Source organism: Mus caroli, chromosome 12, assembly GCF_900094665.2.
Source record: "Mus caroli chromosome 12, CAROLI_EIJ_v1.1, whole genome shotgun sequence".
Classification (NCBI taxonomy): Eukaryota; Metazoa; Chordata; class Mammalia; order Rodentia; family Muridae; genus Mus; species Mus caroli.
Window position 1 is genome coordinate 27,355,853 of NC_034581.1, and position 18,653 is coordinate 27,374,505.

The 18,653-nt window shown below is 41.8% G+C and overlaps 1 protein-coding gene across 2 annotated transcripts in view; it reads left to right on the top strand.

Moving 5' to 3' along the window:
* The window catches only part of Sh3yl1 (SH3 and SYLF domain containing 1), a 44,241-nt gene that overhangs the window by 10,471 nt on the left and 15,117 nt on the right, over positions 1 to 18,653 (top strand). For both annotated transcript variants that reach the window (XM_021179031.1, XM_021179030.2), the window contains exons 3-8: positions 934 to 1,047; positions 2,984 to 3,048; positions 14,190 to 14,302; positions 14,934 to 15,062; positions 16,619 to 16,781; positions 17,450 to 17,528. In XM_021179031.1, coding sequence (XP_021034690.1) covers positions 934 to 1,047; positions 2,984 to 3,048; positions 14,190 to 14,302; positions 14,934 to 15,062; positions 16,619 to 16,781; positions 17,450 to 17,528 — 663 coding nt within the window. The remainder of the gene's footprint in view (positions 1 to 933; positions 1,048 to 2,983; positions 3,049 to 14,189; positions 14,303 to 14,933; positions 15,063 to 16,618; positions 16,782 to 17,449; positions 17,529 to 18,653) is intronic.

Consider the following 18,653-nt stretch of genomic DNA (forward strand, 5'->3'; position numbering starts at 1 on the left):
ATAAATAATAATAAGTAGTAAATATGCTTGATTGTATATATGTTATAATTTTCAATCTATTACAACATATGTGCAGCATCTTAAAACACAAAAGTAAGGTGTTTGGCTAGAGAGCTGACTCAGCAGCTAAGAACACTGGCTGCTTTTACAGAGGACCTAGGTTGGTGCTCAGGAGCCACGTGGCCGCTTACCCCTATCTAACTCCAGTGTTAGGGACGCCGCACTCTTCTGACCTCTTCAGACATGTGATCCACATGCATAACATGCATGCACTCACACGTACACATAGAATAAAAATAAAAGCAAACCTTCAAAGGACAGGTGTCCTCAGTTTCTGGTGCACAGGAAGGTACCCTTGTCCTCTACCTCCCACAGAGGAAGGTTATAAACCTTTTGTGTATGTGTGGGCTTTTTTGGTTGGTTGGTTTGTTTTGGTTTGGTTTGGTTTGGAGACAGGGCTTCACTAGCCCAGGTTAGCTTGGAATTCACTGTGTAGATCAGGCTAGCCTGGAATTCTCAAATATCCTCTTGCTTCTACCTTCCAAGTACTAGAATTAAAGGTGTGTACTACCACACCTGGGCTTAAACTGCCTTCCAGTGATGTCTTTGAAAGGCTGAAACATAAGTGTGAAAAATTATCTATTATGTAAGCAAATTCACATTGTGGTGAGGTTGTTCCTTTAGTGGGCACATTCACGTAAAATCTCATTTTATGTCATGAACTCTGAAATATGAATACATTAGTTTTATACATAAAATTAGAATTTCAGTATAAAATGGTAGTTCAAACGGATTATGAGTTTAAAAAAAAACTTTGAAATAGCAAATCACTTAATTTTCATAGTAATAAGTAAAGAATTCAGCTATGCATCTTTGAAATCAAAGCTCTGTCACAAGCTGTCTTTTAGTCATTGCTATTGTGTTTGTTTGCAGCCCACGTGATTGCAAAAGCAAAAGGTCTTGCAGTTTTGTCTGTGATTAAAGCCGGGTTTCTGGTCACAGCCAGGGGAGGCAGTGGGATTGTCCTGGCTCGTCTTCCGGATGGAAGTAAGTTGATACCTGAAGAGACCTAACATCTTCTATGTTCTGCATCTGTCTGGGTCTCATAGGGAGTATGACCAGTGTGAATGCCACGTGTGCTTCTTCTAAAACATGCAGTATGTGTCAGGAAAAGCAGGGAAGCTGGCCTTAGATTATTCCTAGGCCATTACTCCAGGTGTATCTGACTGTTCCATTACATTTTGTAGGCCTTCCATTAGGACGCTTTCTTGAATACTACACACATTTATCAAATAGGGGTTCTTACTTCTCAGTTCCGTAGAAAAGCACGTCTCCTCTGTGCACGAATGCCAGCTTGGGTTCTCTGTAAGACATGTGAAGGCCTTCTGCCTCCTGCCAGCAGAGTCATGTTGAAAGCATTGCTACATTTTTTTTTTTGGACTAAAAACTGTAATTTGATCTTTATGAGACAAATTCAAAATGCATTTGCTATCTTTACTATGAACCTTAAGAGCCTTATACTAGTATTTAAAACATAGTCACATGTCAGAACCAACTAAAGTGCCTTTTCAGTTTGGCCTGTGTTGTTGTTCATGTGAGGAGACACCTTGCACTGTGAATAACTAATTTATCATTTATACCTTCAGGTCATAAGCACGGAGGTTGATAAACACGTCCTTTATCCCTTTATTTGGGTTCGTCGTTTCCTGCAGGTGTCCCCAGAGCCAGCAGGGTTATCTTCCCACAGTTGGGGTCTGCTTTTCATAGTTCAGGGTTGCCTTTGGTACTGGAGTACAGCATAACTCCAGTGCTGTACCCAGTCACTTCCCTTCTATAGGCCCTTTAATAAAAACTCTCACCATGTAATCCTTTCAGTTCAGCTCAATCAATTCAGTTAAAACCCTAAATCTTTACAGTTAGAAAATACGAAGCTCTTTCTATGAACTGTTACCCAGATGCTCAAGGGCAGAGGTCTCAGCAGTGACAGCAAACGCAGTGGCGGGCTGGGCCCTGCCGGAGGCTCTCCAGATCCATGCTATCCACAACAGACACTTGCTGCTTAAACCTAAGGGGCTGTCTCTACCAACCTCTCTATCCCTGCTCTCCACCGCACTGCATCTTCCTATTGTTTTCAAAGGCTGAGTTTCCTTCCCCCATCTTCCAGAAAAAACAGCTATCCACCTGCTGAAACTAACAGAAAGGCTGCCCAAAAAAGGGCAAGGCGAGTTTCTGATCCCAGAGAACAGGCCAGTAAGGTAGGCATTGTCAGGCACAGGACTGAAAAGCAGCTTCAGGATTACTAGGCACTAATTCTGTAATCCAACCTCTTCCAAGACCAGCAGATTAGTTCCAGAAGTATCCATCAGTAATACTTCTCTAGGGTGAGTCCCCAGCAAAGGGAGGTCAGCATAGAAGCATCGTTTAGAGATAAACACTCTCACCACCAAACTAAAAGGAGTTTTTCTTCATTTGTTTCTATCCAGAAAAAAATAAGTGCATATCAGATTTTAAACTCCAAATAAAAATATTGTGCTTAGATTACAAATATAAAGGAAACTTCTTTTGCACAAGAGGTGCCAAAACAATATATAACAGCAACAATTTAGAGTTATATTACCAGTCCCTGCCCCCAGGAGTCATTGAAACACTCTTGAATCTTGATCTCTTATGTCTGACACCATTGTGACCTTACATGGGCAGTTAAGCTTTAAAAAATATTGATCGTTAAAATTCTTACTGTTGTATTATGTTAAGTGGATAGTGCGATCATAGTTTAGGCATATGCGAGCCATTAGGGAAAGCGTGAGTTTCATGAGTTTGTGGGTGTGACATTCTTGGTGGATACTTAGTATCTTTTTTAAAACATTTAACTTTGAAATGATTTTAAAGTATAAGATTCAAAGTCTCTTAAAAAATAAGTATTCCTTTACTTAATATTCATATGACACATTTTATATATTCGAATGTTCTTGTTTTTTGTCAGAATGGTCTGCACCTTCAGCCATTGGGATAGCTGGGCTTGGTGGAGGATTTGAAATAGGAATAGAGGTAAGTGGGCTGACTACACCGTTGTCACAATCCCTAAAGGTAGCCAGGCTCAGCATGGTGGGCGGGGGCTCCAGAGTGACCTTATTTTGCTTCTTACAGAAGAAATCAGATCGTTCCCCTCCAGCTTCCTCTCCTCTCCTCTCCTCTCCTCTCCTCTCCTCTCCTCTCCTCTCCTATTACCTCCTTCCTTCCCTTAATGTATATTTATCTGTCTTTTACCTTCTGTATTAACTGTTGTATACATCCAAGACAACATAAACACAGAATGTTTGAGTTCTGCTCCTCGGGGTCTCACCAGCAGTGTAGACAGTAGAATCCACTGTGGAACCTTGGAAGTGCTGCTCCCAGCAGCTGTGGCCTCTGGTGCCTTCTCCTGGTCGTTCCTTTCCTCAGATCAGCTCCCCGGACTTCCAGTTCTGATGTCCCCAGCACTCTTCATTTGATCCCACTCCTTATTTCCATCTCTTCTTCCACAATTCCCAATCGTCTTTTTACACCCTGCCATTTCTATAGTCCCTATGCCCTCTGCTTGCCCCAACTCCAGGTGAGCCTGCTTTGAGCATCAGATAAAATGTCATTTGATTTGAACGTGTTGAGAGACCAAGTAGTAATAGGTAACTTAAATTTCAAAAAAACTAAAGACCAAAAAGGAGACCTTCAAGATCACTCTTTAGAAACTGAGAATTTTTTCCAGTTTAATTGCCTTAAAAAAGAAATGTAATGAAACGTGAGGACATTAAACAAACATCTTATTAAATATATACTTTATTGTTTTCAAAACAACATGGATTACTGGGTGAACTACTCTATGGGGGAGGGTGGCACTGGCTCAAATTCTAACCAGAGCACCCACCTGCTGTGTGATGTTGAAAGGAACTCTCTTCATCTACAACATAGAGATGGAAATGGCCTTCCCTTAGCTTATACTAATAATCAAATAGACTGACATGCATAAAAACCTCTTGGAATAATATGTTATAATTTTTTTAATTTTATCATTTACAAAGTTTGGATCACGAAGCTTATATTGATGGTAGTATAAAATTAGTTCTGGAATTTATTTCATTAACATCCAAAAAAGATAATTATTAGTTTTTTAAATGTAGTTTTGAATTATTACCTAGAGTTACTTATTGCATCTTAAATACTGTCTTTAGTATTTTTATTGCTTCTTTTAAAGTGTTTTGAAACAAATGCCCTAAAATATAGGTCCTAAATAATTGACAGTTCCCCAGGAATTCCATGCAGAGTAAGGGAAAGCCTGTTCCTATTACTGTCAGTGGGAAATCCCTGGGATTAGCTTTCTCAGGAGAAGGAGAATTGCAGTCCAGCATCAAGGTCATGCATGGCCAGGTGAACTGGGATGCAGATACCATACCGTTCACTGCAGATACCATACTGTTCACTGCAGATACCATACTGTTCACTGCAGATACCGTACTGTTCACTGCAGATACCGTACTGTTCACTGCAGATACCGTACTGTTCACTGCAGATACCATACTGTTCACTGCAGATACCGTACTGTTCAGCTGTCAGGCTTAAGGACAGCGTTTACAGAGTCCTCATATGTGAGTTTGGGAGATGCTGAGTGTACAGTAATTGTTATTTTCTTCTCCATTGCTTCTCCAGAATCCCTATAGAGTATATTCAGATCTGCTATATGGGGCTTTGGACTTTTATGGATCTGTCCCCATCTTTATTAATGTCATTTATTCTATTTTCAGAGAGAGAACCTCAAATTTGTATCTTCCGTAGCTTTTTTGGTTGTCTCCCTGACCCTGAGAAAGTGCGCTTACTCCTCAGTAAGAGCTCTAGAGAAACCAATGACCTTGAACGGGGGAACATCATTTGTAAAAAGACCCAATAAGAAATAAGTTAAACTACTCAGCAAGCTAAGCATCTGCCGTTGGAGATTTAGATGACAAGTCATATTTTTCTTCTGAGTCATAAAAACATCCAGCCATCTTAACCTTTACATATAAATACCCTTGATCAGACAATTAAAAATTAAATACTAGGAGCCATAACAATAACACACACATTTACCATCTGCTGTAAGAAATTTTTTTCCTAGAGAGAAGGGGAGTTAAGTGGTAGATTCCCGCTGTGGTCTTCACCTACTGCACAGAACAGCTTCCCTGTAGCTGCACAGGTGGACACTGCCCCCAGTGTTCCCCTTTAGTCTTAGTTTTCCTAACCTGTACTTCCTAGTTCCCTGGAAAACCCTGAGGCCTTATGGAATTAGGGCCTGAGAGGAGGGACTGGATACCGATGTGCAGGTCCAAGGACCTTGCCTATCTTCTCCTTTCCAGGAGGAAAATGAATTTTGTAAGCCTAGCTGTGATTATTTCAAGCAGGTGGCTATTCAGTTCAAAATACATTGCACAATATCATATTAGTAAAAAAAAAAGTTTAATCTAAATTATACACATGAAGTAATGTAATAAATTGATACTACCTGTGTACATACTTATAAACCATTAGACCTTATAAGTTTCCAAATAAATCTTGGAGAAAATACAAGATAGTTTTTTTGATTTTTATAGCATGTATGATAAATTGGTGTTTATAGCATCCAAAAGAATGAAGCTGACTGTGGTGCTGGAATGTTGTGTGAAAGATTTTAGACAGAGTCCCTTTAATCCCTCCCATGTATGAGCATCCCATTGTTATCAGCACCTTTGACGAATAATAGTAACCACAATCTGCAAATAGTTAATCTTTCCGATGTTCTTGAGCACACAGTGCCTTTTCCTTAGGCTGTTCTGTTCTCTTCCCTATCACAGAGTCTGTGCGCCACCTGACCCAGAACAGAGACTTTGTAGGAAATTTTGCTATAAACATGCTTGGGTCTGAATTGGGCCAGTCAAATCCTATCTCCAGAGCTGACTTTTCCATGAGCTAAAACAGCATATGAGAATTTTATTTTCAGTATTATCCATAGCCAAAGGGCACTTATTTCCCTATAAGCCTGAAGCTAGTGATCTGCATATCCATAACGAGTTTGCATTTATCTGCAGCTGGAGACAGACAGCCTGAAACCTTAGCATGTATTTTTTCTTTACAAAGATATCAAGTAACCGGAAAATAGAATGATTCTGTGAGCCATGGAGATCTTGGTTCCTTTGCCAATAAAACCTCTCAGCTATTTTTCCCTTTAGCCCTTTTAAAAATGATTGTATCTGTTAAAACATTAACTATAAAACCCAGGCATGTAAAGGAATTTAGGGAAGTGGGGTCTTGTTCCTTAGTTTGTTGTGTCTTCATAATTACAAAGTAGGAACAATAGCAAGATCATCCATCCATCTTTGGTGGGGCAAATACAAAGGCAGACCACAGAAGTGAGGCAAAGGAGTCCCGGGTAAGAGAAATACCTTACCACAGAAGAAACAGTCTTGGAAATGCCCATAGAAAGAGCAAGCATCAGGACCAGGATAGCTTTTATCTCTAGTCTCCTGTCTAGCCCTGTGGCTAAGGGACTCTCCCTGGACTTTATTGGACCTAATTTTGCCAGCAAGACTATACGTCCCTGCTCACAGCAGGCCGGAGGAGCCATTTCTTTCCCTTTATTAGAGATAACTGAACTATATTTTGGTTTTTTGTGTTTTTTTGGTCTGCAACCCTATAGGTGGAACAACAATATGAACTAACCAGTACCCCCAGAGCTCGTATATCACTGGGAAGAGAGGCCCCTTGGTATTGCAAACTTTATATGCCCCAATACAGGGGAATGCCAGGGCCAAGAAGCGGGAGTGGGTAGAGTGGGGAGCAGGGCAGAGGGGGGGGTATAGGGAACTTTCGGGATAGCATTTGAAATGTATATAAAGAAAATATCTAATAAATAAAAAAGATAAATTAATAAATAAATAAATAAGAGATCTGTGGAGCAGCCCTCCCTGCCCCCCGCCAAAGCACAGATGGGGCAGGCTTCAGTGGTGAAAGTAAGTTTACATCTAATTTATCCTGTTGTATCCAGCTGAACAGGCAGGCTTACATCCTCAAAGAAAGTTCTTCCTAAACACTGTAGACAGACAGAGGGTTCTGCAGTAAAACAAACAAATGGACAGAACCTACACCAGGCATCACATTCTTCCACATATTTATTCAAAGATGACAACATTCATTTCCATTGTTTTCTTAATGGACAATCTGACTTCTGAGAAGCACAGCTTTGAAAGCCGGTAGTATAAGAATATAATAATGACAGGCTATGTCTTACATACATTCAACAGCTTCTTTATAGGAAAATGGCAGTGAACTCCAAAGCACAGAACACAGCACTGCTTCCAGCCTACCCTAGAATAATCTGACTGGCAGAGTTCATAATAGATGCTGAGTTTCTGTCATTGGAACTTGGTAGGGGTTGGAGCACCAACCAACTCAGTCTTTTACAGAGAGAATATTAGGAAGCCTTTGTCAGAGATGAGAGTTTAGTCTTTAAGCCTCCAAGGACACAGCTGCGTGAGGACTGGAAGATGGTGGAAGGCAATCCCTCTATCTGGTTTGTGTGGTGAGACTAGCCACTGCCTCAGAGTTAGGTGTGTGAGCCTCTGTAACAAGATCAGCAGGGAAGTTGCATAGCTTCCAGGCAGAGTCAACAGGGGTTGGGAGAATGGAGAGAAGACAAGTCAAGCCTCTGTGGAGTATGAGTAAGAGGGGTTGTGTGACAAAGCTTTTCCTGGGAAAAGACAGTACTCATCTACTCACTGCAGATAGGGAGTCCACAACAGACCAAAGTCCCAACAGAGTGAGCCAGAGTTTTATTGGGCTTAGTTATAGTAATATGGGCTGGGTGAGGGGTTGCTATAGGAGCAGAAATGACTCGAAGAAAGCTGCATCAATAAAAGCTTACTCAGTTCCAGGCAGTTCTTCTAGTTTCTGCTGCTTCTAAGCAGCTGATCTCAGAGTCATCTTTGCATTGTTAATACCACTTGATGAGAATAACATGACTACCACAATATTTAAGCCAAATTTGAAGCAAACTTTATTAAATACTGGATAGGAAGATGGACACTAGCCAGGGCCACCCCCAGGATTCCCAGATAATGCCACTGAATTACATTAGACAGAGGCTTATAAAGGCAAAGCCTACAAGTTTATATACTTTCTCTCCCTTTATCCAATCAGGGGTCCCTGACTTCTGTCCATTGGTTGGGTGTAAATATCTGCATCTGACTCTTTTCGCTGCTTGTTGGGCCTCTCGGAGGGCAACCTTGCTAGGCTCCTGTCTGTAATCACACCATAGCAACAGTAATAGTGTTGGGCCTTGGAGCTTTTCCTTGAGATAGATCCCAAGTTGGGCTGGTCACTAGACTGCCTTTCCCCTCGGCCTCTTCTCCATTTTTGTCCCTGCGGTTCTTTTAGACAATTCTGGGTCAGAGTTTTTGACTGTGGGATGACAACCCCATCCCTCCACTTAGTGCCCTGTCTTGTTTTTTTAATTAGGTATTTTCTTCATTTATATTTCCAGTGTTATCCCAAAAGTCCCCCATACCCTCCTCCCCACTCCCCTATCCACCCACTCCCACTTCTTGGCCCTGGTGTTCCCCTGTACTGGGGCATATGAAGTTTGCACGACCAATGGGCTTCTCTTTCCACTGATGGCCGACTAGGCCATCTTCTGATACATATGCAGCTAGAGTCAAGAGCTCCGGGGTATTGGTTAGTTCATATTGTTGTTCCACCTATAGGGTTGCAGATCCCTTTAGCTCCTTGGGTACTTTCTCTAGCTCCTCCATTGGGGGGCCCTGTGATCCATCCAATAGCTAACTGTGAGCATCCACTTCTGTGTTTGCTAGGCCCTGGCATAGTCTCACAAGAGACAGCTATATCAGGGTCCTTTCAGCAAAATCTTGCTAGTGTATGCAATGGTGTCAGCGTTTGGAGACTGATTATGGAATCGATCCCCAGATATGGCAGTCCCTAGATGGTCCATCCTTTTGTCTCAGCTCCAAACTTTGTCTCTGTAACTCCTTCCATGGGTGTTTTGTTCCCAATTCTAAGAAGGGGCAAAGTGTCCACACTTCGGTCTTCGTTCTTCTTGAGTTTCATGTGTTTCACAAATTGTATCTTATACCTTGGGTATTCTAAGTATCTATCTGGTGGACTCTACAAGTTCCCTCTCCCCACTGATGGACATTTCATCTAAGATCCCTTTGAATCCCCTCAGGTCTCTGGTACTGAAGGAAGGTAAAATATTGTAACTTGTGAGTTATTTAAGAGCCCACTGCCCAGGCCTGGGACTGAGAACAAAGCAGAACAGCCCCCAGGCCTGCCAGGGCAGGGCTGTTGTTAAAGCATTCCTAAGAACATCTTAACTGTGAAGATGAAAAGAATTCAAGGATGCAGGCAAGGCCATCTGGCCGGAACCTCCCCTCTGTCTATTGCCCCTTGGCACCAGGTAAAAGTCATCAACTGGTTGCTATGTGAACAAAGATAAACCCCCAGCCCACAGGAACAAAGCCCTTTTGCTCTGTAATCCTTCTGTTAATGTTTAAGTAAGTCAATAGTGTGTCGCTATGCTGAATTCCACACCCCTAAGCCCCTTACCCCATAAAAACTCCTAGCTTTCGAGCCTCGTGGCCGACATCCGTTATCTCCTGTGTGGGATGCATGTTGGTCCGGAGCTCCGTAATTAAACGTCCTCATGTAATTACAGCAAGAGATGGTCCTTCGTGATTTTTTGGGTGCACGCCAAATCGGGAATGGAGTGGGGGTTTCCCCACTAGGTCTAACAGTACTTTCTAGATGGTCCTCCTATCTCCCACCTCCCACCCACTGAGGTTGCATATTTCCATTCATTATGCTGGCCCTCAGGGCTTTTCTCCTGCCCCACCCCCATACATGATCATGTTCCTCCTTTCCCCTCTCCCGTTCTACCACTGAGGTCTCTTCCTCCCTTTGCCTCCAGTGATTTGGGATTGAAGCATCCTCACTTGGGCCCTTCAGCTTGTTAACCTTCTTGAGTTCTGTGGATTGTATCCTAGGTATTCTGTACTTTTTTTTTTTTTTTTGGCTAATATCCACTTATTAGTGAGTACATAACATGCATGTCCTTTTGGGCCTGAGTTACCTCATTCAGGATGATATTTTCTAGTTCCAGCCATTTTCCTGCAAAACTCATATGTCCTTGTTCATAATTGCTGAATAGTATTCCATTGTATAAATGAACTACATTTTCTGTATCCATTCTTCTGTTGTGAGACATCTGGGTTGTTTCCAGATTCTGGCTATCACAGATAAGGCCACTATGAACATAGTGGAGTACATGCCCCTGTGGTACATGGTAGGGCATCTTTTGAGTATATGCCCAAGAGTGGTATTGCTGGGTCTTCAGATAGATCTATTTCCAATTTTCTGAGGACCCTCCAGATTGATTTCCAGAGTGGTTGTACCAGTTTGTAATCCCACCAGCAATGGAGGCATAAAACATTCAAACGTTTGTCAGATTCTCCAGTGCTGTCTTATACTGTCTCATGTTGCCCCACTGCCCGGCCTTCATCAGGAAGACTTTTCTGCTTTTCAGTTTCAGCTATAGAAATCTCTCGGGCTGTTATCTTGGTCACTAGTATCACAAAAAGAACACAGGATCATCTTACTCTTACTTCAGAGAAACCAAATACAGAGCAGATAGAAAATTAGAAGACTGACTTTTCCTAAGAAGCCTCTCAGGGTTTCTTTTCCTGACTTAACTGGCCTGAGTGGTTGTAAGTGTAGGTAAAAAGTCTGAGCTTACTTTCAATTTGAAAGCCCACCAAAACCACCAATTCCTGAGCTCAAAAACCTAAAATCCCTGACCTAAATATCCAAGCAGCCCCACCCTTCATCCCCCAGAAGCCCTGTGTCCTGCTCAGATCCCTACGGACTTCTCTCCCTAGCAGAGGCAGCCACTTCTTGGGTGTTTCCCAATAAGCCTCTTGTGTGAGATTTGTTGCGCAGTGTGAGTTTGTAGTGTTCCTTGGCTCCAGACTGACAGAATACTTTTCTTCTTGGAGCTGCAATGCTCTACTGGGGAAACCTTTCTCTTGGAGCTTACCCTAAACTGTATGCAGCAACTAGTGCAGCATTTATGGAGGGAAATTCACATCTTTTGAGTGTGAATGTACCAAACAATACAAGGTTATTTTGTTACCTCCAGGTGTCTGTGAGACATGGTTATATAATCACAGCATGAAGTGCTTAAATGGGCAGAAGGAATGCTATCAGGTGTAATGGAATAGGCCTGTAATTCCAGCATTCAGCAGACCAAAACAGGATTGTACATCCAAGGCCAGCAGCATCAGTTGAAGAATGAGACAACAATGAAGAGATGCTAAACTGTCATGTCATTCAACACTGCAATCCTCAGTTGCATAGTTAACTATGTCAGTTAGTATAAGTGAAGATGCAGAGAAACTGGGCCAGTCCCTGGGCAGAGTTATTGGGTATCAAACAGCCCACGCTGTCTTGGGGCAGGGGATGGGGTGGGAGAGAGCAATTAAGAAAATGGTAGAAAGCAAGCAGGTTTTAGATGCCAGTCATCAGGGTGAGGACCTGAGCTAATCCAGGCATCTGGGTTGACTAGGTGCCCTTGCCCAAGGTAATTGACCTTTGCGGGAGGTTAAGGGAAGTTCCTGGAGGGTTAAGGGTGATTTCTGGCAAATAGGAATGGGCCTTAAGTGATCTGCTTTTCTAGTAAACAGAAACCCTGCCTTTAGGCATTAGTCAATCTATTTACCTGGCCAAAGTCCTGTTTAGGGCACTGTCACTCTTATTGCCAAGGGAGATGGGGAGTTTGCACTGAACACTTGGCAAGAGTTGAGAAGACTTCTGCACTTATCAAGAACTACTTGTATCAGGGATGGGCTTTTTGTTGTTGTTGTTTTATTAGATATTTTCTTTACTTACATTTCAAATGTTATTCCCTTTCCTAGTTTCCCCTCTGCAAATCCCCATCCCCTATCTCCTCCCCCCTCCCCCTGCTCCCCAACCCTCCCACTCCCATTCCTGGTCCTGGCGTTCCCCTATACTGGGGCATAGAACCTTCACAGGACCTAGGACCTCTCCTCCCTTTGATGACCAACTAGGCCATCCTCTGCTACATATACAGCTAGAGCCACAAGTTCCACCATGTGTTTTCTTTGATTGGTGGTTTAGTTCCAAGGAGCTCTGGGGATAATGGTTAGTTCATATTGATGTTCCTCCTATGGGGCTTCAAACCCCTTCAGCTCCTTGGGTACTTTCTCTAACTCCTTCATTGGGGACCTTGTGCTCTGCCCAATGGATGATTGTGAGCATCCACTTCTGTATTTGCCAGGCACTGGCAGAGTCCCTCAGGAGACAGCTATATCAGGCTCCTGTCAGCAAGCTCTTCTTGGCATCTGCCATAGTGTCTGGGTTTGGTGACTGCTAATGGGATGGATCCCCAAGTGGAGCAATCTCTGAATGGTCATTCCTTCAGTCTCTTCTCCAAACTTTGTCTATAACGCCTTCCATGGGCATTTTGTTCCCCCTTCTAAGAAGGATTCTGAGATTCTGGGCTAATATCCACTTATCAGTGAGTGCATAGCATGTGTTCTTTTGTGATTGGGTTACCTCACCTAGGATGATATCTTCCAGATCCATCCATTTGTCTAAGAATTTCATAAATTCATTGTTTTTAATAGCTGCATAGCACTCCATTGTGTAAATGTACCATATTTTCTGTATCCATTCCTCTGTTGAGGGACATCTGGGTTCTTTCCAGCTTCTGGCTTTTATAAATAAGGCTGCTATGAACATAGTGGAGCATGTATCCTTATTACATGTTGGAGCATCTTCTGTGTATATGCCCAGGAGAGGTATTGCTGGATATTCCGGTAGAACTATGTCCAATTTTCTGAAGGATGTTTTGATGACAAGATTTTTCTGTACATCAAATGAAACATTGATTAGAAAACATTTAGACATTTTTAAATAATTATGCCTGTTAAGGCATGTTTTAGGATCTGCTTGGCCTGTTATGTGGCCATATAGGCCTCATTCATTTCTTTTCCTTGCACAGTAGAGGGTGGCTATATGAACATGCCACCATTATAAAGAAGGAGCCAGACTTTGAGCATCTATCAACATTATTTCCCCCAAGATGACATAACAATTAAGAATTAATGGCATTCCCACCCAAATATCTTCTATTTTAAGCCCAGTTTCTTATCACCTGCCATTCTTCCTTCAACTTTACAGATACAGATGCTGTGTGTATCTGATCCTCATGACAGTTGGGTGAGGTATGTTCTGTGCTGAGACCTACCAAGGTCTTACAAGAACAGGATGCCACCTAAAGTATCACAGCTTAAGGGGGAGGGAAGTGTGGGTCAGCACTGCCATCTCCGTTGATGCCTCACACATGATACTCTTTTTCTTCTCTAACTTTGGGCCTCCTGTGGCCATTGTGAATTTGAAAAACAAACTCTATGCTGTATTGATCTAAGCATTCACTTGAATCTCCTTAGACATTACTAATAATAAAGCCAACTAACACGATTTAAATATCTAATATTCAGGCTCTTTAAGTATACAGCCACTTACTGAGTTTGGGTAGAAGCCACCTCAGACATGAAGCCTGGTATGAAGTCCTAGCTCTGCACTCTATCAGAATAGATTTTGTAGTTTATTTTGAGACCAGAGGCCATTTGGTCTTCACCGTTTTTGATCTGTTCTGGTTATCAGTGTTGACAATTTGCAGGCTCGATGGTACATTGTTAGCTGCCCTGCAAGTTGATGGGAGGGATAAAGGAGACTACTGAAGACTGTATGCCTCACAGGTATTTGCCATAATTTACCTGTGCAAGGCTGGCTTCTGGCCTTATCTACACAAAGCCCTTTCACATCTGGCTTCCTATCCATATTGAAAGTTATATGTGACAGAGCTGAGTTTAAGTCACTGTGTATGTTATGGACTGTTTAGTTTGGTTGTTTTGGTTTTGGGTTTTTCTCTTAGGGAGGTCGGGTGTTGTTTATCGAGTAGGTAGACTAGCTAGCTGCTTGGAATTAGCTAGCAGGATGGCCTTGAACACACTGAGATATACTTGCCTATGTCTCCCAAGTGCTAGGCTTAAACGTGTCTACTTGTTCATCAGTCTGTGTGGCTATTTATAAGTGAATGGATTTCTACATTTCAGGTATCCGATTTGGTGATCATTCTGAATTACGACAGAGCAGTAGAAGCCTTTGCAAAGGGTGGAAACCTGACCCTTGGAGGGAATTTTACTGTCGCAGTTGGGCCCCTAGGCAGGTATGTAAATATTCTAAACTATAAAGACAAAAGAGTCATAGTTTTTTCACATTAAGAAGAAAATTAAGTTAAAATGAACACACATGATTTCTAAAGCTTTTTCACAGGACATGCTTTCTGTCGAATTGACATAAATTTTTCTATAAGTATAGTCAAGTTTTATTAACTGATAAAGGATATAAGTATTCTGGAATAAATTTTTCTTAAAGTAAATCATTGAAGATAAAATGGTTGAATCTTATTGAGCAGTGTTTATAGCACTAATTTTAATTTCCTTCTCTTTTAATGAAACAGTATTCTTGCATTAGTAATCATGCTAGAGAGGTACAATTGTGCCTACTTACGGAAGTTAAACTATTCGCCATCTGAAATGTTGTATGTAAGAAAAGTCTATACTCAGCACTCCTCTCTGGTTGAGAAAACTACGCCCAGATCTCTCTCTCCAGTGTAATCCCACCATACCACCGGCCCTTCTGTAGCACCTCCATGTGATGTGTCTTCCCACAACTGCCTTCTCTTCAAGCCACATTAAAACTCTAGCTCAGCCAAGAAATGCCATGGCCCAGGAAGATAGGCCTTGTGGCTAAGTGCCAGTGATGAGCAGTCACTATGGTTCTGTCATCTTTTGTAGGAACCTGGAAGGCAACGTGTCCCTGAGGAGCTCCGCAGCCGTCTTCACATACTGCAAGTCCAGGGGCCTCTTTGCTGGTATCTCCCTGGAAGGAAGCTGTCTGATTGAGAGGAAAGAAACCAATCGGAAGTAAGTTCACACAGAGTCCCTCTGGTTTTTCTGAAGTACACACTGAGAAGATAATACTTCAAAAGTTGTCATAGTCTAAGAGTTTGCACTTACATTATCATTTAAATACCTCAAGGTCTATATTTAAAATCTGTAAGATGAAATCAGTGTTGCTTGGGGCTGGGGAGCTGGCTCAGCAGTGAAGAGCACCTGTTGCTCTTACAGAGGACCTAGGTTTGTTTCCCAGCACCATCATGGTGGCTCACAACCTCAGCCCTAACTCCAGTCCCAAGGGATAAGACACTTTCTTCTTACCTCTGAGGGCACCAGTCAAGCATGAAGTCCACCCAGGCCAAACACATAAAATAATAATAAAGTAATTGAACATTTTGAAAAGTAGTATAATCTTATGAAAATAAAGCTTAGACAAAATAAAGCATGATACATTTTTCTTACTAATACTTTCCAGCTACCTCCTCGTTCTCCTCAGTCTTCTTTTGCCAAATACGATGCAATCATGGCATACATTCAATTGCAGATGCATTTATTTTCTACTTGGCATTGTAATAAGCACAACCATAAGTTTTACTAGGTGACAGCGTATACTAGGTGACAGTATGACATTACCATGCCTTGTAATGAGCATGCAAATGATACTATGGGTCAGTCAGAAATACCTCACTACGAAAGACTTCCTATCACCACATTCTGAAGTGTCTCCTTCCATACCAAATAGAGACCAGTTTGGATTCAAAGCCCAATTTGATTTCTCAAATATTTGTTGCTATCTCAGAAGTTCCTTAATCTTGTGTCTGGACAGTTTTTCCTCAAGTGGGTCTTAGAGATCGAACCCAGCAGACTACAGAATCACAAGCCCAAGGGGACCAGAGCCTAAGTGGCAATCAGGACCCTGCCAATATTGACAGACACTCTACTGAGTTTGGAGTAAATGCTGCTACCAGGCTCACACCAGCTTTCCCAAGAGCACATATCATACTGCTGCCTTGCCTATAAGCCAGAACTAGTCTGATGAGGGAAATTAAGGTTTGCAAAAGTCATCCTAGAGAAGCAAGAGAGATGTCTCTGTCCACTTCTGGTTTCATGAAGTTGAGAATGCTTTTAGAAACTCCTAATTCTAGGTCTTTGGCAGCTTTCTTCCTAAACCTCAGCTAAATATTAGGTAAACTATAACAAGTAATCCCTCAGTGAACTGTAAATCCTCCAGCTAAATGTTTTAAAGAAATCACAAAGCTATGTATAGGACTTCTTTTTTAGAAAAACACAAAAATAAGGCATATGGAATATGTGTACTTTATATGTTTATGTGTTTCTATATAACTTGTGTCTATGTGTGTATATATGATATGGTTCTTATATGAAGAAAAGTGCATATCAATATGTACATACATTAACCTAGAAAGTGAGTTTGGGGTAAGCCTAAGAGTGAGACATGGGGTAAGACTTGTGGTATGTGATGTGCTTCATAAGAACGACTACACATGTGTGTGAGTGTGCCATATTTACCTCCAAAGCAGCTCTGCATGCTACAGAGATGTTCTTCACTTTGTATTTACTAGATTTTACTGTCAGGACATTCGAGCTTACGACATTTTGTTTGGAGATGTTCCACAGCCTGCTCAAGCTGAAGATCTTTATGAAATTCTCAATTCCTTCACTGAGAAGTATGAAACTGAAGGGCAGCGCATCAATTTGAAGAAAGTAGCCCGGGAGCAGAGGAAGGTGCTGTGGTCTGGCTTCTCGTCTCTCTCAGTGAACACAAGGGGTTCTGTCTTAGGACAGCCAGCTCTGAGAGCAAGTTCCCAGCGATACACTGAACTTCCTTTATGATTCATTTATGTAATGTCTTCAGAAATGTCCTAGAGTTTTGGCAGGTAGAGATTTTAAAAATAGTTTATCATCTATAATTGTATGTCTCTTAGGATGAAGTCTGGTAACATGGGAGAACCAATTCTAGCTGTGACTTTCTTTCTTTGGTCCCTACTTTGTTCCTGTTGTGCAGAGTGAAATTGAAGTATAGAGTTTAAGTTCTCACCGCCTTTCTCTGCTGACTGTTCCCTGTGACTATATCCCTGGAGTTACAGCCCCCTACAAACCACATACAGTTGTCAGAGGGGGAATGACTCAAGTGCCAGAGCGCACTAGACCACACACACACACACACACACAACACACGTCAGAGAGGGAGGGGCCCAAGTGCTGCAGTGTACTAGGTCAGCCCACGTTAGAGTCTCACATCCAGCCCTGCATACATACGAGTTTCTAGGAGCCCAGTTAATAAATGCAAAGGCAGAAACCTGATAAATGAACAGGTTAGAAGCAAAATCATCCTATTCTCATAAGTAAAAGTAGATTTTTAAATGTTGTGTATTTATTCTTGTGCTTCCCAGGCCAAAGAATTACCTCCAAAACCATCGTCAAGGCCCCAGCCAGCCCACCCGCCTGTACAGCTGAATGCTGGCTCCCAGGGTAAGTGCTGCTGTTGAGCTTAAATATAATAATATTTAAATAATTATTAAGTATTAAGAAAACAGTTTAACCTTTGTTATATTTTAATATCGAATAGAAGAACATTTAAGAGAAAAATGAAGGTTCAGCCTCTTCTAAGCCACGACATGGGCTTTCATACACAAGTCTTCACTGATGTAATATGTGAAGACATCTCTCATTAATAAGGTATTTTCTTAAATCTACAATGAGATATATATTTATATTTAATTTTTTATCATATGGGGCTTGAGAAATTACTCAACATTTAATACCACTGGGCACTCTTGCAGAGGAAACTGTCTCCATTCCTAGCACCCACATGGCAGCTCAAAAGTCTGTAACTCTATTTCCAGGAGTCTAGACACCCTCTTCAGGTCTCTGTGGGCAGTGCACATGTGTGGTTCACATAACACAGGCAAAACATTCATATAGATAAAATAAAAATAAAGGAATCTTTAAAAATTCAATTTATTTTGCTGTATGTGCTTGTACATGGTCTCCATGAAGTGAACTAGGTATAGCTATGCTGAGGACCAGCCTCAGTCGTTTCCGGGTTCTCAAGAGCAGAGGATCGGATCACCATGAACTCAGTCTCAGCCTCAGGCAGTCACAAAGGTGCAAGCTGACCGGTGACTCATTGCTGCTCTGAAACTGCACTTGGAGACAGCTTGTTCTCTTTCTCTCTCTCTCTCTCTCTCTCTCTCTCTCTCTCTCTCTCTCTCTCTCTCTCTCTCTCACATGTTTTTTCACTCTCTGAGTTCACCTCAGTCTTTTATTGGTAACACACTTCCTTGTTATACAATAATACAAAATCAAAGCCTTTTCACTGTTTTCCTCAAGCCAATTCATTAGCTTTCCTGGAAAACCCGTGTGACTGTGCCACCAGAAAGCACAATGCACACACAAAGTCACGGTCCAGTGTCTGCTAAAGCAAGTTACACATTAACTTCTAACTCTCAGAAAAACCTCCAAATCCCAGGTGATCTGGGTGTAAACTTGAGGTTAGAGTACCAGCATGACAGAGCGGGGCTAAACAGGCTAGGGTCATGGTAATATTTGTAACTTGTCTTAAATTTGCAAAAATCTCTTTTTTTTTTTTTTTTT